Source organism: Aspergillus ochraceoroseus (assembly GCF_002846915.1).
Source record: "Aspergillus ochraceoroseus IBT 24754 chromosome Unknown P175scaffold_10, whole genome shotgun sequence".
Taxonomy (NCBI): Eukaryota; Fungi; Ascomycota; class Eurotiomycetes; order Eurotiales; family Aspergillaceae; genus Aspergillus; species Aspergillus ochraceoroseus.
The window spans coordinates 356,499-377,711 of record NW_024468485.1 but is presented as its reverse complement, the minus strand read 5'-3'; the positions used below and the strand labels follow the sequence as shown (position 1 = coordinate 377,711).

At 50.3% G+C, this 21,213-nt stretch overlaps 9 protein-coding genes across 9 annotated transcripts; 5 read left to right on the top strand and 4 right to left on the bottom strand.

Annotated features, from left to right (window-relative positions):
- Positions 1 to 22: 22 nt before the first annotated feature.
- P175DRAFT_0504804 (SRPBCC domain-containing protein) lies at positions 23 to 1,091 on the top strand. The gene has a single exon (XM_040897957.1). The coding sequence runs from the start codon at positions 54 to 56 to the stop codon at positions 714 to 716; it is 663 nt and encodes a 220-aa protein (XP_040748902.1). The 5' UTR covers positions 23 to 53; the 3' UTR covers positions 717 to 1,091.
- An 820-nt stretch (positions 1,092 to 1,911) lies between these two features.
- P175DRAFT_0535842 (protein kinase domain-containing protein) lies at positions 1,912 to 3,174 on the top strand (the record flags this gene model as incomplete). The annotated part of the gene is made up of 1 exon (XM_040900265.1): positions 1,912 to 3,174. The coding sequence occupies one exon, from the start codon at positions 1,912 to 1,914 to the stop codon at positions 3,172 to 3,174; it is 1,263 nt and encodes a 420-aa protein (XP_040748901.1).
- A 367-nt stretch (positions 3,175 to 3,541) lies between these two features.
- On the bottom strand, positions 3,542 to 6,213 carry P175DRAFT_0526544 (uncharacterized protein). The gene is made up of 2 exons (XM_040899476.1): positions 5,754 to 6,213; positions 3,542 to 5,670 (listed from the first exon to the last, which is right to left on the bottom strand). Exons 1-2 carry the CDS (start codon positions 5,881 to 5,883, stop codon positions 3,836 to 3,838), a joined length of 1,965 nt encoding a protein of 654 aa, XP_040748900.1. The 5' UTR covers positions 5,884 to 6,213; the 3' UTR covers positions 3,542 to 3,835.
- Positions 6,214 to 6,246: 33 nt separating this feature from the next.
- P175DRAFT_0535840 (putative endosome-associated ubiquitin isopeptidase (AmsH)) lies at positions 6,247 to 7,967 on the top strand (the record flags this gene model as incomplete). Its single annotated transcript, XM_040900264.1, has 2 exons — positions 6,247 to 6,393; positions 6,459 to 7,967. 2 exons carry the CDS (start codon positions 6,247 to 6,249, stop codon positions 7,965 to 7,967), a joined length of 1,656 nt encoding a protein of 551 aa, XP_040748899.1.
- Positions 7,968 to 8,205: 238 nt separating this feature from the next.
- P175DRAFT_0512234 (putative oxidative stress response protein Oxr1) lies at positions 8,206 to 9,437 on the top strand (the record flags this gene model as incomplete). Its single annotated transcript, XM_040898649.1, has 2 exons — positions 8,206 to 9,200; positions 9,293 to 9,437. The coding sequence occupies 2 exons, from the start codon at positions 8,206 to 8,208 to the stop codon at positions 9,435 to 9,437; spliced, it is 1,140 nt and encodes a 379-aa protein (XP_040748898.1).
- Positions 9,438 to 10,203: 766 nt separating this feature from the next.
- On the bottom strand, positions 10,204 to 13,047 carry P175DRAFT_0504799 (uncharacterized protein). Its single transcript, XM_040897956.1, has 3 exons — positions 12,789 to 13,047; positions 11,077 to 12,626; positions 10,204 to 11,026 (listed from the first exon to the last, which is right to left on the bottom strand). The coding sequence occupies exons 1-3, from the start codon at positions 12,805 to 12,807 to the stop codon at positions 10,208 to 10,210; spliced, it is 2,388 nt and encodes a 795-aa protein (XP_040748897.1). The 5' UTR covers positions 12,808 to 13,047; the 3' UTR covers positions 10,204 to 10,207.
- Positions 13,048 to 13,105: 58 nt separating this feature from the next.
- On the bottom strand, positions 13,106 to 14,505 carry trm10 (tRNA (guanine(9)-N(1))-methyltransferase). Its single transcript, XM_040897955.1, has one exon. The coding sequence runs from the start codon at positions 14,387 to 14,389 to the stop codon at positions 13,235 to 13,237; it is 1,155 nt and encodes a 384-aa protein (XP_040748896.1). The 5' UTR covers positions 14,390 to 14,505; the 3' UTR covers positions 13,106 to 13,234.
- A 117-nt stretch (positions 14,506 to 14,622) lies between these two features.
- P175DRAFT_091079 (putative NADH-ubiquinone oxidoreductase subunit GRIM-19) lies at positions 14,623 to 15,716 on the top strand. The gene is made up of 4 exons (XM_040901130.1): positions 14,623 to 14,905; positions 15,104 to 15,210; positions 15,301 to 15,453; positions 15,528 to 15,716. Exons 1-4 carry the CDS (start codon positions 14,855 to 14,857, stop codon positions 15,574 to 15,576), a joined length of 360 nt encoding a protein of 119 aa, XP_040748895.1. The 5' UTR covers positions 14,623 to 14,854; the 3' UTR covers positions 15,577 to 15,716.
- Positions 15,717 to 16,100: 384 nt separating this feature from the next.
- P175DRAFT_0560730 (karyopherin MSN5) lies at positions 16,101 to 20,562 on the bottom strand. The gene is made up of 11 exons (XM_040901002.1): positions 19,569 to 20,562; positions 19,330 to 19,518; positions 18,794 to 19,265; positions 18,617 to 18,741; positions 18,487 to 18,558; positions 18,206 to 18,430; positions 18,044 to 18,147; positions 17,736 to 17,994; positions 17,541 to 17,683; positions 16,892 to 17,490; positions 16,101 to 16,828 (listed from the first exon to the last, which is right to left on the bottom strand). The coding sequence occupies exons 1-11, from the start codon at positions 20,397 to 20,399 to the stop codon at positions 16,155 to 16,157; spliced, it is 3,693 nt and encodes a 1,230-aa protein (XP_040748894.1). The 5' UTR covers positions 20,400 to 20,562; the 3' UTR covers positions 16,101 to 16,154.
- Positions 20,563 to 21,213: the final 651 nt, after the last annotated feature.

Below are 21,213 nucleotides of genomic sequence, written 5' to 3'. Positions count from 1 at the left end.
CTTTTTTTCCAACCTAACAGTGCTCACTGCTCCGTACGATGGATGGGACCACAATGGAACAACCCGCCACGCCAACAATCCAACCGGGAGACGCCGTGCTCCAACTGCAGAGCTCCGTGCTCATCGACGCGCCCATAGCAGCCGTGTGGAACGCACTAACGGATACCTCGACCTGGGCCAAATGGAACCAGTTCGTGCCACGCGTGACGATGCGCGCTCAGCAGCCAGACTCACCTTCACTGCCATCGGTATCATCTGACCAGCAGCAGCAGCAGCAGCAGCCGCTATCGCCGGTCCTCAGGCAGGGATCCCACGCCACCTTCCACGTTCGTATGAATGCCGCTTCGCCGGGCCCGCAGCGCGAAGCGACCGTGCATTTAACGGTGACTGAGTGCTCGCCGCCGGATCTTCTGGCGACGACGACGACGACGACTAACCCGCGAGCGCGGATTGTGTGGGTGAACGATGCGCCGGCTCAGGGATTCCTCATGTCGTCGCTGTTGACTGCGGAACGGGTGCACGAGCTTTCGGTTGTGGATGTTGCAGTGGGAGGGGAAGGAGAAGGAGGCAAAGTCAAGCAGATGACCCGGGTGCGGAACTGGGAGAACCAGACGGGATATTTGGCGTATGTGGTTCGGTGGATGTATGGCCGGGTGTTGAGGGAGGATTTTGAAATTTGGGTGCAGGGGTTGAAGGAGTATGTTGAGTTGGTTTAATTGATCTCATTTATTTCGAGTAGTCTGTATTTAGTAGGTAAGGGGATGTTTTTTTTTTTTCTTTTTTTTTCTTCCTTGCTTTTTGATATTGAAGAATCAAAGTTAAAACCTGCTTTTTGTTTGATGAGTGAATGTGGTTCATGATATCATTGATAATCCTTTACCAAGTTGGCCAGTACGGAGTAACTCGTACTCTGTACTAGTACCTACCTAGGTATGAGTAAATACAGTGTGGAGTGAAAATAATGTAATTTCCTGGCAGTTTGGAGACCCACGTGGGGGTTGGAGATGGATGTGATTCCTTATTTCAACTTTACTATACAGAGTGAGAAGGAATATAGTTATGATGAAGGAGACTCATTCAGTATATAATAGAAGAGATATAGTTCGCAAGGTATACAGAGTAGTAGAATGTCCATGTGAACTAGTTAACTCCTAGGTACATGATTACCAAGTATCTGTACTGTATGTATGGTATGTATGGTATGTATGGTATGTGATCTGTACTGTATGGTTATAATCTCTTCAAATACCCCATGGAATTACTCATCAGACACCAAATGGTAATTTTCTAGCTTATCTTTTAGCCTTCCATCTTATCTGCTCAGGTAATCTTAAGTACCAGTTACATTGTATGTAAGTAACATTAATGGTTCCTCCTCACAATTAAGCTATCTGTCGATCGTCTTTTTTTTTTCTCTCCTCGTCTTTCTTTTAAATTCTTCATCTTCCTACTTCCTACTTTCCACTTTCTTCCCCTCAACTACTAGATATCAACTTGTACATCATATCATCATCATCATCATGGTCCCCTTCATATCTTACTTCTCTCTTTCTCTTCCCCTCTTGTTGTCTTCTTGACCAGACTTACTTTCCCTTCCTCTGGTTCCTTCATTTCTACGTCAAACCAACGGTTTTCTCCGGATTTTCCATCCTTTTTGCCACTTCGGACTTGTTTTTATACTACGATCTCTATCCGTTTGCATCCATATAGGTAGCCTCTGCTTCCGGCACCTAATTTCCTCGCTCTGATATTAATCTACCCTCATTTGATACAACTTCCTTCCTTCATTCCTTCTCAGCCACTTATCCACCAGACAATAATCTTATTCTCACTTTCTATTCACCCTTATATATATATTTATTTTTTATTTTTTTTCCATTTTTTTATTATATCTTTCAGAGTGCCGCAGATATGGCTGCCTCACACTTGCCTATGCAACTCTCTATCTCCACCTCCACCACCAAGACGCAACTTGACGCCGCCGCACAGACGCCACTGGCCGGGGCCCAAGGGCTGACCCCTCCAGTCACTCCAACCATTGAGGATGGGAATTCCTTGGAGACTGCGACCCCTCTCCCATCATCAACTGGGTCGAGTACCATCCTCTCCCCCGTTGAACCAGACCCCACAGACGCCTGCTTAGGTGCCCAGACGGTGGCGGTGTCCAGTCCACCTCAATTTGCCCAAGAATTGGAATACCAACTGGACCCCCGCGGCCGTCCCGTTGAATTCGGACGCGGTGCTTGGAGTGTCGTCCACAAGGCGTTGTCCTCTACCCCCGCGGACGAATCGCATTCTCCCACGACCCCACCCAGCTCGTCCGCACCGGTAGGCCGTGTGGTGGCGGTCAAATCCCCCGCAAGACGCGACGCTCATGCGGTCTTGCATGCAGAAGCGCTTGCCCTCACTCGCGCCAGCCTTGTCCCCGGCTCGGAACATCACCTCGTTCCCTTCCATGGCTACATCGCGGACTCGCATTCTATCGTCATGTCGGCCGTTCCCCTCTCTCTATCAAGCTATATCGAGGACAAAGCCCGCATTGCCCAGCAGAACAAGTCCACGAAAACCATGTTTGATCCCGTCCAGGGAATGGCTCAGTGGCATGATCTTGCCAAGAAGCTTGTGACTGGACTGTCCTGGCTCCATTCAGGACCTCAGCTTGTCCATGGCGATATCAAACCCCACAATCTCTTACTCCAGCCACGCCCATCTGTCGGGGATGACCCAGACTCTGCCGAATTCCCATACGAGCCGTTGTTTGCGGACTTCTCTTCCTCCCATCCTATCACTCCACCTGCCTCGGAAAAGGCGACCGCAACCTCTCTCACGGCTCTGACGCCTCCTTTCGCAGCCCCAGAGCTGCTCTGCGTCTCCTCGCTGTCGTCGCCGGACGTGGCGCCAACCCCGGCCTCGGACGTCTTCTCCCTGGCCGTTACCCTCCTCGCGGCAGCAACCGGCGATCTACTTCTCTATCCAGGAACCAGCAGCATGCAGCGATTAGCCATGGCTCGTGAAGGCCATCGTGTGATCGAGTTTACCCGCTCTGGACCTAACGGCTCGCGTGTACCTCGCAATGGAACGGTCGAAAAGATCCTTAAGCCTGCAACCTCTAAAGATCCAATCGAGCGCATCCTCCCCGGTGAATGGGTGCAGCTCGCGCAAACCGTCGCTTAATTTTTTTTTCTTTTCTTTTTTTCCCTTATTCTCTTTTTAGAAATCTTGGGCTTTCCCTGTATTCTTTTTACCATTATATTCCTCTCTATGTTTTTTATTTTATATTACCTATACTTTTCAACCCCTTTACAAGATACCCGTTTTAGATCGCCATGCCTCAACGACCTCATGGCCTATTCTTCTCATGTTCCGATTACGTTTTATTTGCATACGAATGCTTTTTATTTCATCATGTATTATTTTGAAAACAGGTCGCGCAGAATTCAATTTTCAACTTGAATGTCATCTTGGCTGGAGGATTTCTCTTTCTGAACCTAACTCAACTCACATTGTAGTTTTGTAGGTGTCTTATTGAATAGTTGCAAATATCTATCTATATTTGTATATTGTATATTGTATATTGTGTATAGTCTAAAACTTCTAATCGCCACAACTGTACTACTTTTAGTAGTACATATCAATATAGAATACACTACGGAGTACACCACCACCACCTAATCATACCCAAAGCAAAGCAAAGCAAAGCAAAGCAAAGCAAAGCAAAGAAAAAGCAAGGAAAACCATAAAAGAAAATAAACCCATTAGAGATGAAGATATACAACAGGGGATCCAAGACATAACAAGAGGACCAGCAAACCCCCCCCCACCAAGCCCAGCCCGCTTAATGAAGTCGTTTCTTCGAACCGTCCAGGAACTCGCGCGAACGCGACGAAGTCAAAGTCCCGCCGAGAAGGCGGTTCAGCTGGATGGCAGACTGGTCGGAGCCCCTCCGTTGGTACTCCAGACACAAGTCCCAGAGGGTGGCGGGGGATAGGGTGCGGATGTGCACGCCGCTCAGGTCGTATTCGAGATTCTCTTGGTAGCTGAGGATAGGGTTGGGGGTGTGGGGTTGTCCCTGTTGTGGAGGAGGAGAAGAAGAAGAAGAAGAAGAAGGAGAAGGAGAAGGAGAAGAAGAAGAAGAAGAAGAAGGAGAAGGAGAAGGAGAGCCATCGGCATTAGAGTGTAGGGGTTTTGAGAGACTGTCGAAATCCGGCCTAGGTCTTTTGGAGGCGTATTGCGCGAGGCTGGGCACGGACTTGAGGATGTCGTTTATGGAGCGGGTGGGGAAGATCAACTCGATTAGCTTGGCGACTGTAAGAGTGCTTTGGCTGGAGAGGGTGAGGGAGAAGGCTTCGAAGAGGCGGAAGGCGAGGTCTCGTTGGGATGGATCGAGGCGGCTGAGCCGTTCCATTGCGGGGGCGTTGGAGTCCGCTTCGAAGTAGATGAGGGTGCGGTCGATGTCGCGGGGGTAGAGCTCTTCCGGGTGGATGAGGAGGGGTTCAAAGGGCCGACGGTCCCATAGGAGAAGGGCGTTGTCGAAAGTTCCGGAGTGGAATGCGGCGCGTTTGTCGTCGGTGAGGCCCGGTAGAGACCGGGTTATGTCGAAGTGGTGCTGCGATAGTTCGTTGTTGAACTCTGCCTGGACGGTTTCGATTTGTTTCACGATGGTGTCTACCGTGGCAGCCTTGGTTTCGGGGTCTGCGGCTAATCGTGAGATGGATTTGTTGAGCTCGTCGATCTCTGCCTGTTTGTCGGCGAGGATATTGCGAATATAGACCTGGCGATTCTCCTGGTTTAATTGCGTGCATGCGCGCGACCGTTTCGACTTGGCCTTTGCGTAGTCTGGCGAGTCTGAATTCATTTGATCGGCCGCCTCAAACGCTGCAACGTATCCATCATTCTGAGGGGTCTTTGCACGGGGAGCATAAGGCGTTGGCTTTCGACCGGGCTGAGGGCTCTCCGGGGCGCGTTCAATCGGTGGGTATTCTCTGCCAGGAGGAATGGTGACCCCATGCTCAGCAGTCCTCTCGGCGACCCGCGCTGCACCATTCACAACCATATCCCATTGCTTCCAGAAGGCCCACAGTCCCACCATTTGATCTTTTGGCGCGGCCACCTCGAAGGCATGGAGCGCAACCTGCTCAGTCAACAAAGCTGGCCGCCTCCGCTCCCCAATTGTGCGCGCAAGAATTGCCTGTGAGTCTGACATTGGCATAGACGCGAGTAATCTCACACTCCCGTAGGAATGCAGACCGACCTGTCGCATACACGCCTCCATGAATACTGACCACCATCGTGCTCCTGTGAAATGGTCTTTGCTGGAACTTGTTGGAGGTGGGTGAGCTAGGACAAGCAGGGTGTCGTTCTTGGGCAGAACCCCACCACTGCTATCACTGTTTCCTGGGCCTTGTTCCGGGAAGTGTTCAGAAAGCACGGTTTGCCAGTCATGGATGGAACTGATGTCGGTCGAGAGCAGCTTGTAACACGGGCGACTCTCCGCCAGCGGCTCGAGGAGTGGTTTGAAGAAGCTGAGGTCGGGTTCAATCAGGACATGCCGTCGCGGCTGCAGGAAATCATTGACCTTGGACGAAAATAGCCCAGCTCCAGGCCACAGATCTAGGATATCTACAGGGCGGTTTCGAAGGAGGAACGGTGAGAGGCGCTGTAGGACGTCATCTAGTCAAAGTATTGCGCCTTGTTTAGTTCCACGAGACTAGAAGATTTCGGTCCAACGTCAAAAAATAAAATAAAATACGGACCGCATAATTTATCGCTGACAATATTGGGTTTATTCGCCAACTTCGCATTCCTGGCCCTGGGAAGACATTTGTACAGCGTCTTGGTGATGGGGAACTGCGCGAGAGTCGACCATCGGTTGGTCTTGGGCATGGTGAACCGGCACTAAAGAGGCAGAGGAATTCAGGATAGGACGGAAGTATTATACAAAGCACTCACAGAATCCAAAGGAATCCTCCATGCCTGGCGTGGGTGGGAAATCTGTACAGAAACAATGAGTTGTTGTGGAGAGAGCAGACTTCGGAACGGGATCAGAAATAAAGCATCTCCGAAAACCCCGCCGCATATCGTTCGTTCCTGTCGACATCTCTTCAGCTTCAGCTTCATCTCCATCCACCTCCCCCATTCTTGAATTTCACTCCTTGTTCGCATGTCTTGCTTTTCCTCTATGGCTCGAGCTTTCCCCTGACCAATCCGTAGCCCTGGCGGATGGCATAACAGCAGACTTGCTCAGTCATGGCCTCGCAATTGTCCTCCCCGGCCTCTGGGCCCTCTCCTCCGCAGAGCGTGGAGAAGATCACCCGCCTTGCTCAAGACTACGAATACAATCCTTTGGTTCCTCTACGGTACTGGTTGAGAACGGCTGCAACTATTGTTCGCGAGGTTGGTGATACCCCCACCGTTGTCTGGCGGAAGGCCTGTGGATAGCTAAAACTTTGGAATTATAGGCGCGTATCTATCTCCACGAAGGACACGATGAACAAGCGTACCTCCTCCTATTCCGACATGCCCAGCTAGTGCTTGTAAACCTAGTTAAGCACCCCGATGCGAAAGATGAAAAAGAGCGGAAACTGCTCGTAGCAGCGGAGACGGAGGTGCGGCGGAACCTAGAGATCCTGGAGAAGCTAAAACCACGGATCAATAAACGATATGAGCGATATACACAATTCATGCGCGAGCGTCAATCCCGCATGCCGCCCGCTCGGACTGCTAGTCCTGCCGCATTGGGCCAACAACCGGCTGCTCACGACCCCGTATTATCGGGTGTTGCTGAGCCTTTAGAGGCTGGTGAGAATAGTGATCTGGCTGTCAAAATCGCCCGAACTGAGATCAGTCGGAGAGCGACGGCGAGAAATGCGATGCGCCAGGCTGAGCACGGTACTGGCGATGAATGGAGCAGACGCGCTGCAGGGGTCTGGGGAGACTGGGAAGAAGGCCTCCATCGGAACGAAACTAAAGATGCCGATGATCTGAGCCATCGCATTCAGCAAGTGAGGCTCAACTTGGAGAATAGTGTGCAGGATACTGGCTATCGTGCTGCCAACCCCGCCGCAAGGTCGTCTGCTGAACTTGCTTCCACGTCCACCTACAAGTACCCCACGGTTCCCAGGCAAAAAAGGCCGTTGGAGTCTTCCCTTTCCTCGGTCACAAAAGCTGTCCCGGGGGACGTTCGCATCCTCCTAAAGCCGCCTGTGGTCCCTCCAAAGGATAAGGTCCAAATCATTCAACCAACGGGCCTCGATGGGCTCGTGCTTCCACCCCGTCCTGAAAAGCTATCACCAGAGCCCCCTGCGGGCGTATCTGTGCCCACACCACCCGCGAAAGTAAAGCCAATACCAGAAGACGGACGCCGGGATCTAGACCCGGCCAGTTTTACCTTTAAACCCTCTGCCTACCTCGAGAATGGAACTCCCCTACGTACCGTCTTCCTCCCCCCAGATTTGCGGACCCAATTTCTCTCGCTTGCTGCGTCCAATACTCGGAAAAACCTCGAAACGTGTGGTATCCTGTGCGGCACGTTGATTTCCAACGCTCTCTTTATCTCGAGGCTTCTCCTCCCCGAGCAAATTTCCACATCCGACACCTGTGAAACGGTGAACGAATCCGCTATCTTTGACTATTGTGACTCGGAAGATTTGATGGTGCTCGGCTGGATCCATACGCACCCCACCCAGACATGCTTTATGAGCTCCCGAGATTTGCACACCCATTGCGGGTACCAGGTGATGCTACCGGAGAGCATTGCGATTGTGTGCGCCCCGAGTCAGACCCCGGAATGGGGGGTTTTCCGTCTAACAGATCCGCCTGGGCTCAAATCAATCCTGGGCTGTAACCAGACGGGATTGTTCCACCCACATGCCGAGACCAACATCTACACCGATGCGTTACGACCGGGCCATGTGTTTGAGGCCAAGGGACTAGAATTTGAGATAGCGGACCAACGGCCGAACAAGTAATGACGATGATTGAGGAGATGCCTGACCATTTACTCCATAATTGCTTCTTGTTCTTGTATGCTTGCCATTTTGTAAATAGCAGTAGATAATGCAGTGTAGTTGAAAGAGCTCAAGCGTGGCCCCACCAAAAACCCAAAAACCACCACTTCAGCCTCAACTCCACCAGTCGTCTCCGTCATTTCAAATTCACACGACCTTTCAAGTTTCTCCTCTGTAAGGCCTGGAAATCTTCATCTCCATGTCGTCCGCCTGTAACCCCTCGACCACCTCCGCTGCAGGAACTGATCCTCCACCCCGCGAAAACAAAGACAAGCAACGCACTGTGGGAGCTCCCTTCCATCAATCTGCGGCCTCCTACTTCTCCTACCCCGTCACCCACGTCGTATCCGGTCTCTACCGCCGTCTAACCGACCCTCCTCCCAGTGACAACAAACCCCGCAATTCCACCATGGGCAGCCGTCTGCGACCTACCCCCGAGGACCGCGCCTCTTCCTCCTCCTCCTCCTCCTCCTCCTCCTCCTCCTCCTCCTCCCAGCCAGTCGTCACGCCTCTGCGCACTGCCTCCCCCTTCCAACCGCCGCCTCTGACCCCCCTCACCCTCACCGGGGATACAGCCAACCTCCAGCAGCAACTGCTCACGCGCGCCCTCGCCGAAGAAATCCGCCTGCTAGTTCCAGCCCGCCTGCAACTCGTCGACACCTGGCGTCTCGCCTACAGCCTCGACCGCGACGGCGCCTCGCTCTCCACGCTCTACGAAAACTGCCGCGACATCTCCCACCGCAGCCCACGAGCCGGCTACGTGCTCGTCATCCGCGACTCCTCCCCCCCCTCCGGCGCCGTCTTCGGCGCTTACATGACCGACCCCCCGCACCCACACCCCCACTACTTCGGCACAGGAGAGTGTTTCCTCTGGCGCGCCAGCGTGCTGTCGCCGCCGCCGCCGCCGCCGCCACTGTCGCTCCTCCCCACGGACGCATCCCACTCCGCGGACGACTTCTACGAGAAAGCCGGCCTCCCTCTTCCCCCGAGCGCAGACACAACCCACGCCGGACGCTCCACGACCCTCCGCAGCGACAAGTCTCTCACCCCGCACGGGTACGCAATCGCCCAGACAAATGGACGGTCAAGCGGCACTAGTACCCCCGATCGTATCCGCTTCAAGGCCTTCCCCTATAGTGGTGTGAATGATTACATGATGTTCTGTGAAACTGGTTTTCTCAGTTTAGGTGGAGGGTGAGTGCTCCTCTTTTTTTTTTTTTTTTTTTTTCGGGAATACCTGCCTGTATTCTGAGCTAACAAACCCCCCCCCCCTCCCCCTCCTGCAGAGATGGCCACTACGGTCTCTGGCTCGACTCCAGCATCGAAAAAGGCGTCAGCCAGGCCTGTCAAACATTTGGAAACGAGCCTCTCTCCGACGAGGGCGTCAAATTCGACGTTATCGGTACAGAGGTGTGGTATGTCGGAGCATAAAACATGATGATATGAATGATAATATCTTGTACACCGGTTTGGCAAGAGGGGGGGAAAAAAAAAAAGAAAGGAGAACAACGACTCTTCCAAACCCCCCCCCCCCGTCCCCTTTCTTTTTTGGCCCTTTTGGATTATTCTACCGGATTGTTATCTGCTCTATTTGGGAACGATTCGTACGTATCCGTATCCTTGGGCAAGGGCAGGCCGGTTTGGTAGAGAAAGGTGGCATACATTAATACCCGGGCATGAGATGGCTGGTTTCCATCGTCTTATCATGTCTTTCGTCGTTGCATTACAGAAATTGGTTTTGTATAGGTGACTGATGTTGTCGCCCTAGAGAAAAAGAAAATCATCACATCAACATGTGCGTTAGTCGGACACTATTATATATAGTTAAACTGAGGTATTGTTTTCTTCACTTGACTGGAGCCCAATTGAGGCGATCTTCGGATTCATCACGCGCATTATTATCTACCTACTAGCTAATAGCTATCTTGAATAAAGCCAGGCCAGATCCTTCCTCACATCTGCTGGAGTCAAAGCAAAGAGAACCAGCCCTCCTAGAAAACCATTGCAGTCCCCGAAACACAAAAGTGAATAGGTGAAGTGAAAATAAGTATAAGAAGAGTTAAATGGCAAAGAAGAAAAAAAAAACACAACAGGGGGTATGCAATATCACATGAAGTAATATTAAAATCGTCAAGGGGAAACGTCACTGCCGTAAAAAAGGGGGGGGGGGGGGGGTTAAAAAAACAAAGCTTTGAAGCTCTCTAGTAAGGCGAATTAACAATGTCATCCCTTCCCAGCCGGCTGCCCCATCGAGTACTGCGGCGGCTTGGGGTGACTGGACCAGCAATGCTTTCGCGGGTGGGCCTCTGAAGACTCCTCTTTGCAACCATGTTGACTTCATTGGGAAGTGCGACGATGACATTCTTATCCGAACCAAATCGGAAGTTATCTGCCATGACCTCCTCTGAGTAACGCTTAATGGTGTAGGGATCCTTGCGTCCAGCAATAACCTTCTTCAGGTTCCAAGTGACAATGTATGGTCCGGTAGCCGTGATGATAGAAGTCTCCTGGCTATCCACACCAGTATTGAATCGAGCGGGTGTGAACGCGACTGGTTTCTTCGTTTCGTGTTGAAATTGCGCAACATGCGCGGGCTGCAAACCAAGACGTCGGGGCTGAGGCTTGGAGTCTTTAGCGAACGAACGTTCGAAGCCAAGCTTTCCTTCATTCTTGCCATCCTTCTGCAGTGAGTCAATGAGAAGGAGATAGGTGCGACAGGTAGCAAGGACCCAGCGACCATCAGCGGACACATCCAAACCAATGATAGGCTCTCCCAATGCCGGGATATGTGTCTTTGCGTTGATACCTAGACGATCGAACATACGAATATCACCCTTATTTGAAGCGACGGCAAGGTATCCTTTCTCCGTGGTGGCCAGAGCCGAGAAATCGTTCTTGCTAGCATACTGCTTTAGTTCCGCGTCCACCAGCTTGTTTCCAGTTACACGAGGATCAATGCGGAAGAGGGCATTGTGAGAAGCTCCCACAAAGGGCTGAGCGGAGGTCATTTGGGAGAATTTCTGGGACTCGTCAGTAATAATTCCACACCATACGAGAAACAGAAACTTACGCTTTCTGGCGCGAACGTCTGCACTGGGATGTCATCATGAATCTTCCATTCATCGATAATTTTACCATACTCCAAATCCATTCGGTAAAGGGAGTTAGGGTTGTCGCCATTTTGAAGAATCATATTCGTGTCTTCGGCATGCAACATGACCTTCTTGGGACTGAAAAGCTTGCCATCGGGAGTTTCTACTTTGGAAATATTCGTTGAAAACTCAAGGTTATTTTCTGGAGTATGCTTGAAGACACCGATTTTAGAGCCACGGACCACGAATGAGCGGTCGTGTTTGTAGCCGACAGCAAGCTGAGAGTTGACATTTCCGTCGTTTTCCCGTTTTGAAACATCATCTTGCTCTTCATCGGAGTCGTAGTGCTCACTGCGCTGTCCGTCGTCCTCCTCCTCCTCCTCCTCTTCAGCTTCGGCTTCGGCTTCGGCTTCCTGTTGATCTGCATCTTCAATAGCCAGATCCTGGAATGCGTCCATGACATACTCCTTATCATTATCTTTGACTTTGTTCCACTTCGTTTCATTAAGCTGTTCCCATAGAGCCTGCAATAGACCCTCCTGGAACTTCTCTTCAGTGACCTGATCCTTGAAACGCAGAAGCCAAGAATAAGCGGAGCCGTCTTCACCGTAGTGATTGAAGATAAATGAAAGATATTCGAAGTTGAAGACTGGATTAATATCCGCAACTACAGCCTGGCCCAGCCAGTCCTTATCCTCGCCGCTGATCTGGAGCCAATATTGCCAATCGCCTACTTCTGATACTGTGGCAGTCACATTGGCATCCTGGAGAACGAAGCTCCCGGTAGGGAAATCGAAAAGGTGTAACTCTGCCTTTTGCTGGGCGAGAATTTCCCTAGCTTCTGGGTGGCTTGCAGAGGGCGGAGCGACAGTAGGCTCATCTCCACCAGCAGACTTGAGCTGCTTCTTAGACCGGGTATATTCAGCATCCCTGGCCATGGTGGAATCTCCAGATGCTAACGAGTGCGTGCAAGACTTGGTTGGAGATGCGATAGGGCTTGCGGAGGGAATTGGCTGCTCTTCCTCAAAGGAAAATTGCTGGAGCTCTTCCTGTGTCGCTTTCTGGGCGCTTCGACGATACTTGCGCTCGTATTGACACTGAACAGCAGCTAGCTCGAAGGTGGCGACTTTTTCCGACGGAACGGAGGGGTCGCAAATGAATTCAAAAAGATCACCCACGTCGCCACTCAGATCTCTCCAAGCCAGGATTTTTGAGCCTCCTTCGCGGAGTTCGGAACGAAAATGGAGAGTTTGATCAAGGAGGAAAATTTTCTCGTCTTTGTCTAAACTGTCAGCAACACCTTCGCCGTCTTCGTCATCGGCAAGCTCCTCCTCGCCTTCCTCGTAAGCCCTTTGAATAACGAGTTGGTACTGGAATTCCTGGCCGGTTCGTCGGATAGAGGCAGCGGCGTCTTTGAAAATGAGCTCGGAATAGCCTTTGGGTGAAAGCGGGCGGACCAGGTAAAGCTGGCCCTGGGGGATGTCGATAATTGATTCCTTGGAAGTATCTCCAAAGAACAACTTGCTCACTATAGAGCCCGTGGGGATGCAAGTCAGTAAGAAGTCTTTACGGGTGACGGGAGAGCTAGGAGGGGCAAAGAGCGGGGTAAAAGAGTAGGAAAAAAAGAGATAGAGAGAGAAGGAAATGAGTGCAGAGAGACAAAAGAAGCAAGAGACAGAAGATCACATACCACTGCGAAGCATAAACATGTTGGCGGAATCACTGGCTGCTGAGCAACAGCCCGACAGCTTTCGGTGATTGTGTTTTGGCGCTACGGCGTAGGAAAGGGCCCCCCGAACAGGGATTATAGAAGATGGAAAGAAGGGCCGAGAACAAGAAGAAGGAAGAGTGAATGATGGATGAAGTAGGTGTAAAGAACTCTTCACTGGGAGAGATATTTCAGCAGCACAGACGGGGAGATGTAGAGGACACAATATCCTGACTTTTTTTTTTTTTTCTGGCTTGAGTTGAGGGTCACAACAAAATACGTAAATAATGCATTATGTCATCGATTGTCTGGTGGCAACCATTGTGGCGCTGATGAAATGTGGCTGAGTGTGGCGGTGCAGTACTAGAATTTCTAGATGGATTTTGTTGCTAACAGAGTTACATCTCTATCAATACATCTACTCGTCGTTACTCGGGTTTATCCTCAACATCTGCCACTTCAACTTCACCGCTATCATCAGGCTGCGGCGTTGAATCTGCCGAATCTTGCGTAGCACTCTTTAGAACTCCGCCCTTCCGGGACGGCAGCGTTTTCATAAAAGCTTCTCCCCAGTCTCCCAGTTCCAACCAACGCACCATAATCTCTATAACATGATTGGTCGCTAGAACGGAGCGATGGGCCATCTGAATGTAATCTCCGATAGGCAGCTTTGCGGTCTTGATACCTAGTTCCGTTGCTCGTTCGTAGCATATCCCCTTGTGACGGTTTTTGTCAACAAGGCCCCCAATAATGTATGTGCTGTACGGCTTGAGTTCCGTCAAAGTCTCTGGGCTGTCACTGGAAAGGTATATAATTTCCCCATCCTCGGGCTTTGCGTCGGTTTTGTCCGCGAAAGGTCCAACCATCTTTCCACCTTCCGGTCCCTGCATCCACTCAGTTGCCTGGTTCGCAGCGTGGAGAAAGTCCTCCTCCATAAATCTAACCCCTCTCCAATTCTCGTGTGTCTTGTGGAGTACGGTTTCAAATCGCTCCTTGAGAAGCTTATCAAAGGAAGAAACAACGAGGTGAGTGCTGTAGGGAGACCTATTATTCTCGGAATAAGAGCGGGTGAGCTGCGCCCCAAGCGAAATTCTTTCTTTCTCCATCATAAGGTCATCGAATCCACAATCAATGACGAGGGTGATGGGAATCCGGGTCGGTCGTCGGCGTCGGTTCTGTATGGGGAATATCTTTCTCAGTTCTTCGCGGGTATCGTTTCCCTGCTGTTTTGCTTCTTCCCAAGCAGCCTTTCTCCGATCCTTTCGAGCAGCGGCTCTCTCTTTCCGTTTGACCTTGCGCTCTTCTCTCCCTTCTTCCCAAACTTCTCTCTGGCGGAGTTTTCTCAATTGCCTCTTCGACATATTCGACGCGGTGTCTTCGGATCCGTTCGCAGTCTGCGCTTCTCCATCTTTTGGGATCGACCGGTGCACATTGGCTTCGACGGAAGTATTATTCTGTGTATCGGCTTGGGCAGGAGTCTCGTCTCGAACGGATCCAGTTGCGCCCGTCATCAAGGGTTCCTCGTCCTTTGACTCGGCGACGTCAAGCTTTTGAAGTTTTCTCGGCCGTTCTTCCTCTTCCATGATGTATTATGTATGCCCGAGCTTGAAATTGTTGCTATGCTTGGGGTGGATGGGTTGAACCGTCAAAAAATCTCTCTGTAGCTTTCACAGGGCCCCACTTGGGAGAAAAGTTCCGTGTCGCTGCTTTTATCGAGTGGTCAGGTGATCTCTTGCATGGTTGTATACAGGTTTAATCTCTGGAGTAACTGGATAGAATTTGAAATTTAGTATATAAAGTCTAGTACCTAGGTAACTATATTGTTTCTATAGCTGCTTCCTCGAAGTACCTAATGCGCTGGGAACAGTTTTTGCTCTGGAGGCATAGACGAAACCAACCAATCACATCCCGTTTAGCACTCATTACCAAACCGAGCGCGGCGCACGTGACTCAACGTCCAACTTCGTCCTCCAGCTTCATCATCACCAACCCATCCGATCCCCCCCTCACACTCCAATTGAAGACTGCCGAGTCCGTCAGTCGTCAAAATGCCTCAAGATATGCCCCCAACGGGGGGCTACGGGGCTGTTCAATACAAGGTACACCCCCTCCCTTGGTTCTCCCGAATTTCAGCATGCGATTTCTCCCGTCTCTCTCCCCTTCCACCGATTCCCGAAATCCCATTCAGTTCAACACGCAGGCCAAATCAGCTTCCCATACCCTCCTTTGATTCCTGCGCAATATCAATGGAATTTCGATTCGGCTGAGGTTTCCAATGGCTAACCAGACACGGATAGCGTAACATCCCTGCCCGTGGCTTCCGACCCATCTACTACCTTGTCGGTATGCATATGTTCATGGCCTACGGATACTACAAGCTCTTCTACGGTATCCGGGAACAACAGTACGTGGTTCTTTTCCTTTCCGTTTCTCCCCCCTCTCTTTTCTTTTTACCCCCCGCTTTACATCCGGATAGCACTGACATATGATACAGCGAACTCGCCCGTGAAAAGATCTGGGGCCGTCTCCATATCCTCCCCCTCCTCCAGGCCGAGGAAGACCGTGACCAGGTCCGTCGTCACTTCGCCGACAAGGCTCGCGAGCAAGAGCTCCTCGGTTCCGAGACCAAGGTCTACAACTCGGACCGGTACGTTACCCCCTCCCTTCCATTGCTGTGTGTTTAGAAATATGTGGCTAATATAGAGGCGTTGCCGGGTTTAGCTTCATCCGCCCTACATTCGCCTACACACCGTCGAAGGTTACTCAATAAGCGGGCTAGAATATGTGATGTGATGCGTGACTTGGGAGCCAGGGACTTTGTGTGATATGATTTTTTTTTTTTTGGTGGATCAGGCCTTGGAGTATGAGAGTGTTGTGATGTGATTCAGTGTGGGTTGCGGCTCTGTGAGGAAGGGGAAACAGACCTGCTTTTGCTACTACCTGGAATGTTTCAAGGAATAAATGTACACTGTAGATATATCGTCTAGACAGAAAAGGGCGGACGAGTGCCACAAGGTGTTTTCTTTTTTGCTTTACTTGAATTCTTCCCATGCTTGATATTTCTGTAACCCGCTTTCTTACTGCTATTGTACTTCCAACGGTCTATGATGCCAGAACAAACAAACCACGCCCTCTCTTCCGAAAAAAAAAGTACCATTCAAAGGATATCTTATATTTTTTTTTTCTTTCTTTCCTTTTTCTTTCTTTCTACCAGACCTACAGGTCAAGGTGATATAATATACAAATCCAAGGTGAGATATTAAAAAAAAAAAAAAAAAAAAAAAAAAAAAAAACAAAAATGATAAAAGAGGACTACAAGCCTCCCTGCACAGCGCCCATCTCTTCTATCTAACCAAACATATCTGCAACACCAGCTAGATCCGGGCCGTCATTGATATCCACTTTAAGAGTTTGCGGGCCCTCCATCTCATTGCTCATATATCGTTCCTGGAGGGCACTGCGGGCCTTCCGGCGTTCTTCCCGGGATCCGAGAATCTTGCCTTGTTCGGCAATGCTAACGCCGCGTAGTCCCTCTAGTAAGTCGAGGATCAGGGCACGCTGCTGGCGCGCAGAGGTGGAGCGAACGAGAGACGCTTCCGTGCTAGCGACTCGCTGTTCGTTCATGCCGGGGAGGCTGAGAATCAGGGAGCGCGGAGTCGAGCTGCTCGAGCCGTAGAGAACCCAGATGGAGGCGATGAGTTGCGCAAGGTCTTTCTGCATATCGACAAAGTACGGTTCGTGCACGGATGTTATGCAGGCTTTGAGAACTTCAGAGGAGATGAACTCGCGGATGGTGACTATTGTGGGTGAGTTGAGGGGAGAGGCGAAGTCTTGGAGAATGGATCGGATGACGCGGGTAATGATACTACAGCATCGGGTATCGCGCATGCGTAGGGCGTGTGTGCAGAAGAGCATAACCGGCTCGAAGATCTCGGGAGACGAAAGAACAAAATGCCGGATCGAGTCGGAGAGGGCTGGTGGAGGTTGCGGTGCACTTGGGTCTACCGGTTCTTCGTCAGGGTCTACAGCTCAATTGTTAGCTCCCATATTAGCACATTCTGCTGTTTCCTCGAGAGGTTACGTACCTCCTCGTTGCGGGTCAAGAAGGCTTGCTACCATGATGACCGCAGAGTAGGTTAGCTGTCGAAGGATACTCTCTGACTTCATCTCGTCCGTCAGGTTGCCATCTCCAAGACCTTCCTTCCGCTGTTCGATAATATCCCATTCCGAAGTAACTTTCCTGTCGATGTTTGTGAACAAAGTTGACAGCATTGGTGGCAAGAACTGACTCCGAAAGCGGACAGGGCAGTCATCAATCAGGCATCTCGAAATGTTAAGAAGGACGGAAAATTGATGCGAAGAGAGATGGGGGGAGTCCTTAAAAAGAGCTTCTGACAGAGGCCCGGGAAGTTCAGAGAAGCCATAGAAATGCTCCCTTAACCTACTCATGCTGAAAAGCATGGAATAACAGGACTCCCTGACGGCTCTAATCTTCCCTCTAACTGAGGATGCGAACCCTTCGAGTGATGATCGTGATGAAGTGATTTTGGCATAGAATTCGTCCCGGCTGCCTGTGGATATACCGGCTTGCCAAAACCGATCTGTGAGGATACGCTCAACCACACCTCGCATATCCCCAGACAGACCGCTCCAATTCTCCGGGTTATGAAACGCGTGAGCATTGCTATAGATTCATGAGCTCAGGACTTCCAACTGACACGAAAAGAATCCTACCTAACGAGTTGTAGCAAGGTCGGCAGAATCATGGGGATAACCTCGTGCCAAAGATTGCACGCGATTTCATATGCTGGATCGGACCTCTTGAGTTTATCCGTTGAGACCGCCAGCATCGTTTTGGTTCCTCTTAGTGGTAATTGCTACCCGAGAAGTTAGCCACTATTGGGGAGGTAAAAATGAAGACCAGCAGACCTGAAATTTTCGGGTCATTTCCTCCTGAACCCTTTTACCCTCGCCGTCCAAGACTACAACAGACCAATCCGCCTGCTTCTGCGCTTGTCGTGATTGCATATAGGGACCCACGTTTTGCAGCCCAAGCATGTTGCAAAACCCGTCAAAAGATGAGCACAGGTTTCGGAGCTCCTCTTCCTGCCAGGCTTGTTTGATTGGTTCTACGAATGAGGTCAATCGAGACTGGCGCTGATAAGGGTCGACGTTGTTTGCACGTTGCCTTCTAAAGTTAGTATTAAATGAATTGAACCATCGGAGTGCAGTCTTACATGATGATGAGGAGGACCGATGTTAGCTCCATATGAAGCTTGTCATCCACCCAGTTAGCCAAGGTAATCTCTCTGATTTTGGGTTCGAGGATGTCATAAAAGGTCTTCAGCTCATATATTAGTGGGTATTTTTAGAAAGAATCGGAAGCCCGCTTCGCTCACAGAGAAGTAATCCGCATAGCGGGTTGCGAGCCGCCGAAGTTCATGGCTAGCTAGCCCATGAAGCTCCTTAACTGCCTCGGAATAAACTGGAAATTCAGGCTGGTCGGGTAAACGTGTCATGAGAATGTATTCCAAAACTTTAAGCGCAAAGCTAGGTGTTTTGTCAAGAGCTTTAGATGATATGTCAACAATTAATTTAATAATACGTTGCTTCAATATTGGGTCCTAAATCGAATAGTTAGCTTAGAGAATATCACCGCAGATCAAGCTGATAGACCAACCTCGTAGTCTCTCTGCATCAGCGTGAATGCCCAGGTTTCCAGGATAGTCTCGATTTCAGCCCGCTTTTGTTCCTGTCTCGATATTAGCGGGAATATAAGGGAAAAGAATAAAACCAGAACCACCGCATACATCTTGCTGCGGCATTCGACCATGCGCGGAAACCCATTTGTTGTAGCCCTTTAGCGTTGCTTCCACAACAGCAAATTGCGTGTCCGCTCGCATCAACGGTATTGAGTTTTTGGAAAACGATTTCACTTTGCATGCGTTCAGTTCGGACCCCAACACCTTGGAACAGGAGATACTGACCGCTAAATTGTTCAACTCCATTGTAGAGGTTGTCCAAATTGGTGTCAACCCCAGAGAGGATATGAGGAATAGCTTCTTGGGGTCTTTTTTGAGCAATGGTTTCAATTATGGACGAACAGTAGCGTCTATAATTGCCCACAAAAGCATGTCTTTCGGGAACGGTGTCGATATCTTCATTGAGGAACATTACAGTGGGGTCCTCCGAGCCTGTCGGGAGAGATTCCCAGTGGACTAGGCGCTCAGTACAAATAGCGAGCAATGCGGGAATAAGATTTGTAACCACATCCAAGTTTCCAATTCTCGAGGAGGCTATTAGCTTTGACCAAACATGAAGAACGGGTATTGAAACGGTAAGACTGCGATGCTGGACAATGCTGATCATGAGATGGAAAAAGAAAGGTAAGTTCGCGTTAGGTGCATCTTCAACAGCAAAGCCCTTCTCCTCGAGGAAGCCCGCAACATAGGATATCATCTGTGATGGGTTGTGTGTTAATAAACGGCGATTTGATCTTGACCTGGGGCGGCGGTGTGTGTACCTCAGAGAGTTTTTTGGATATCATGTATTTGGTGTCGTCGGTCTCGTCAGGGCCGACGACTGACCATTCGTGGAGCTTTTGTAACACGCTTAGGGAGTCGGTTTCGAACATCAAGTACACAAGCGGCTGAAACCCCTCAATGTCAAAACTAGACCTGCTATACAACGCGTGTAATGCTTCAACGGCGGCCTAGCCAGCATCAGTATTGAACATCCCGGAGAGGCACGGCAAATACCTACCAATAAAACCTGCTCATCATCACAGGTGAAAGCCCGGGCAATGCTAGGAACACAATTGGAGGTAAGTATGGCGCTGGGTATCGACCAAACCAGCACTGATTTCAATGTCGCGAGGGCTTTGAGGGCAGAATCTCTTGCTTGTTTCGAATTCTGTATGTTTCCAATACAGTCCCGAAGGAATTCGCACGTGCGGGCAAGCCAACCTTCGGGGCCACAGCGAATATCAACGTGGTTGTCTCGTTTAGGATACACTTCTTCGAACACAGATAGCGGGGTACAAATCTCAACCAAGGCTCGATTCAGATCTGTCCCCCGCAAGGACGAAACAGTATCTTCTCGGTAAAAGATGTCTTCTGACAGGGTTTCCAGGATGGATAACACCAGCTCCTTATGCACGAGGCTAGCACCCCAGAACTGCACCAAAGTCTGGTCCATATCGAGCCAGTCCAAGCCCCAGCTCCTCTTCGCAATTTCCGCCCACAGCTGCGGAATCTTGTTGCGTATGTACACCGGATCCTCAGGTTGAATAGATTCCGCGAGCTTCAGAACCATCTCTCGTAAGGTTGCGATCCCCTCCGCGGCCGTGAAAGAAGTGTGGCGAAGGACATGGTCCAGCAGCGTCAACCCGAAATAGCGCACCAAAGCATCATTCTCCTTGCGAGATGCTAGAAGAAATCCATTACGAGCGGCAGAACTACTTTCCTTCTGTGATTCCACAAACTGTAGCGCCTCTCTGCGGAGTTCATTTGTTGAAGAAGGGTTGTGAATCAGCTCAAGCGCACGAACAATATCGGCCATGCGCCCATCGGCCAGATCCTCTTCAGCGGCCATATTCTTTTTGCCCCCCGGACCAGTCACCCCCAGACCGGATTAGCTATGCTTTGATAAAATGGGTACTTAAAACCGGTGCCTCACGTCTTCGGGAATTGCAGCACCAATATTGTCATGGTCCGGGGCCACTTGCAGAGCCAAGATGGGGGGGAGGGGGGGGGTGTTTAACTTCTTACACCAGTAAACAAGGGGAAATTTAAAAAAAAAAAAAAAAAAAATTAGATGATTCTTTTTCTTTTGCCTTTTCTTTTTCTTTGCCCCCCTTTTATCTCTGTTCTTTATAGGAGAGCGCTGGGAAATTAAGAGTAGTAGTAATAAATCGCGCGTTGGCCAACAATGATCGCGGGCAGGTTTCGGGCAACACGGCTAACGGCGTCCCAAAGCAGAGAGTAGTCTGCGGCTCTAATGCGGCTGTCCTTCCCCAGATAAGCGGCTTCGTATATTTTTGAGGGAACGTGTTGAAATAGGAAAATGGAGGGGAAGGGAGTGAGTGGTTCCAACCTTCCCCAGTAACGTCAGACTGGGTCCCAGGTCAACCCGTGAGCTTTAGACGGGAAGAGGGTTTGGGGGGACTGAAGTGAGAGCGGGAAAGAGAGGGAGGGGGGGGAGAGAGAGAGAAGAAGAAGAAGAAAAGCGCGAACACAAGAGAGAGAGAGAGAAGTGAAAAGTAAAGGAAAGAAAGAAAAGACATCAACTTATTGCGAGAACAGGCAGGAGAATTTTCCACGCGCTCCCGTCCCAATCATCAGATGCCCTCACCGCTTCCACCTTATCGATAACTGTTGAAGATCACGGTGGAGAATGAATGGATGGA

Bases quoted from the DNA above. Each gene is read 5' to 3' on its own strand.
- P175DRAFT_0504804 (XM_040897957.1), top strand. From the start codon at position 54: ATGGAACAACCCGCCACGCCAACAATCCAACCGGGAGACGCCGTGCTC.
- P175DRAFT_0504799 (XM_040897956.1), bottom strand. The intron at 11,027-11,076 runs GTAAGTTTCTGT...GACGAGTCCCAG, and splicing joins AGACGTTCGCGCCAGAAAGC to AAATTCTCCCAAATGACCTC.
- trm10 (XM_040897955.1), bottom strand. From the start codon at position 14,389: ATGGAAGAGGAAGAACGGCCGAGAAAACTTCAAAAGCTTGACGTCGCC.
- P175DRAFT_0526544 (XM_040899476.1), bottom strand. From the start codon at position 5,883: ATGCCCAAGACCAACCGATGGTCGACTCTCGCGCAGTTCCCCATCACC. The intron at 5,671-5,753 runs GTCCGTATTTTA...TACTTTGACTAG, and splicing joins TGTCAGCGATAAATTATGCG to ATGACGTCCTACAGCGCCTC.
- P175DRAFT_091079 (XM_040901130.1), top strand. From the start codon at position 14,855: ATGCCTCAAGATATGCCCCCAACGGGGGGCTACGGGGCTGTTCAATAC. The intron at 14,906-15,103 runs GTACACCCCCTC...AGACACGGATAG, and splicing joins ACGGGGCTGTTCAATACAAG to CGTAACATCCCTGCCCGTGG. The intron at 15,211-15,300 runs GTACGTGGTTCT...CATATGATACAG, and splicing joins TACGGTATCCGGGAACAACA to CGAACTCGCCCGTGAAAAGA.
- P175DRAFT_0560730 (XM_040901002.1), bottom strand. From the start codon at position 20,399: ATGGCCGCTGAAGAGGATCTGGCCGATGGGCGCATGGCCGATATTGTT. The intron at 18,431-18,486 runs GTTGGTCTATCA...TATTCGATTTAG, and splicing joins TGATGCAGAGAGACTACGAG to GACCCAATATTGAAGCAACG. The intron at 17,491-17,540 runs GTAGGATTCTTT...ATGAATCTATAG, and splicing joins ACCTTGCTACAACTCGTTAG to CAATGCTCACGCGTTTCATA.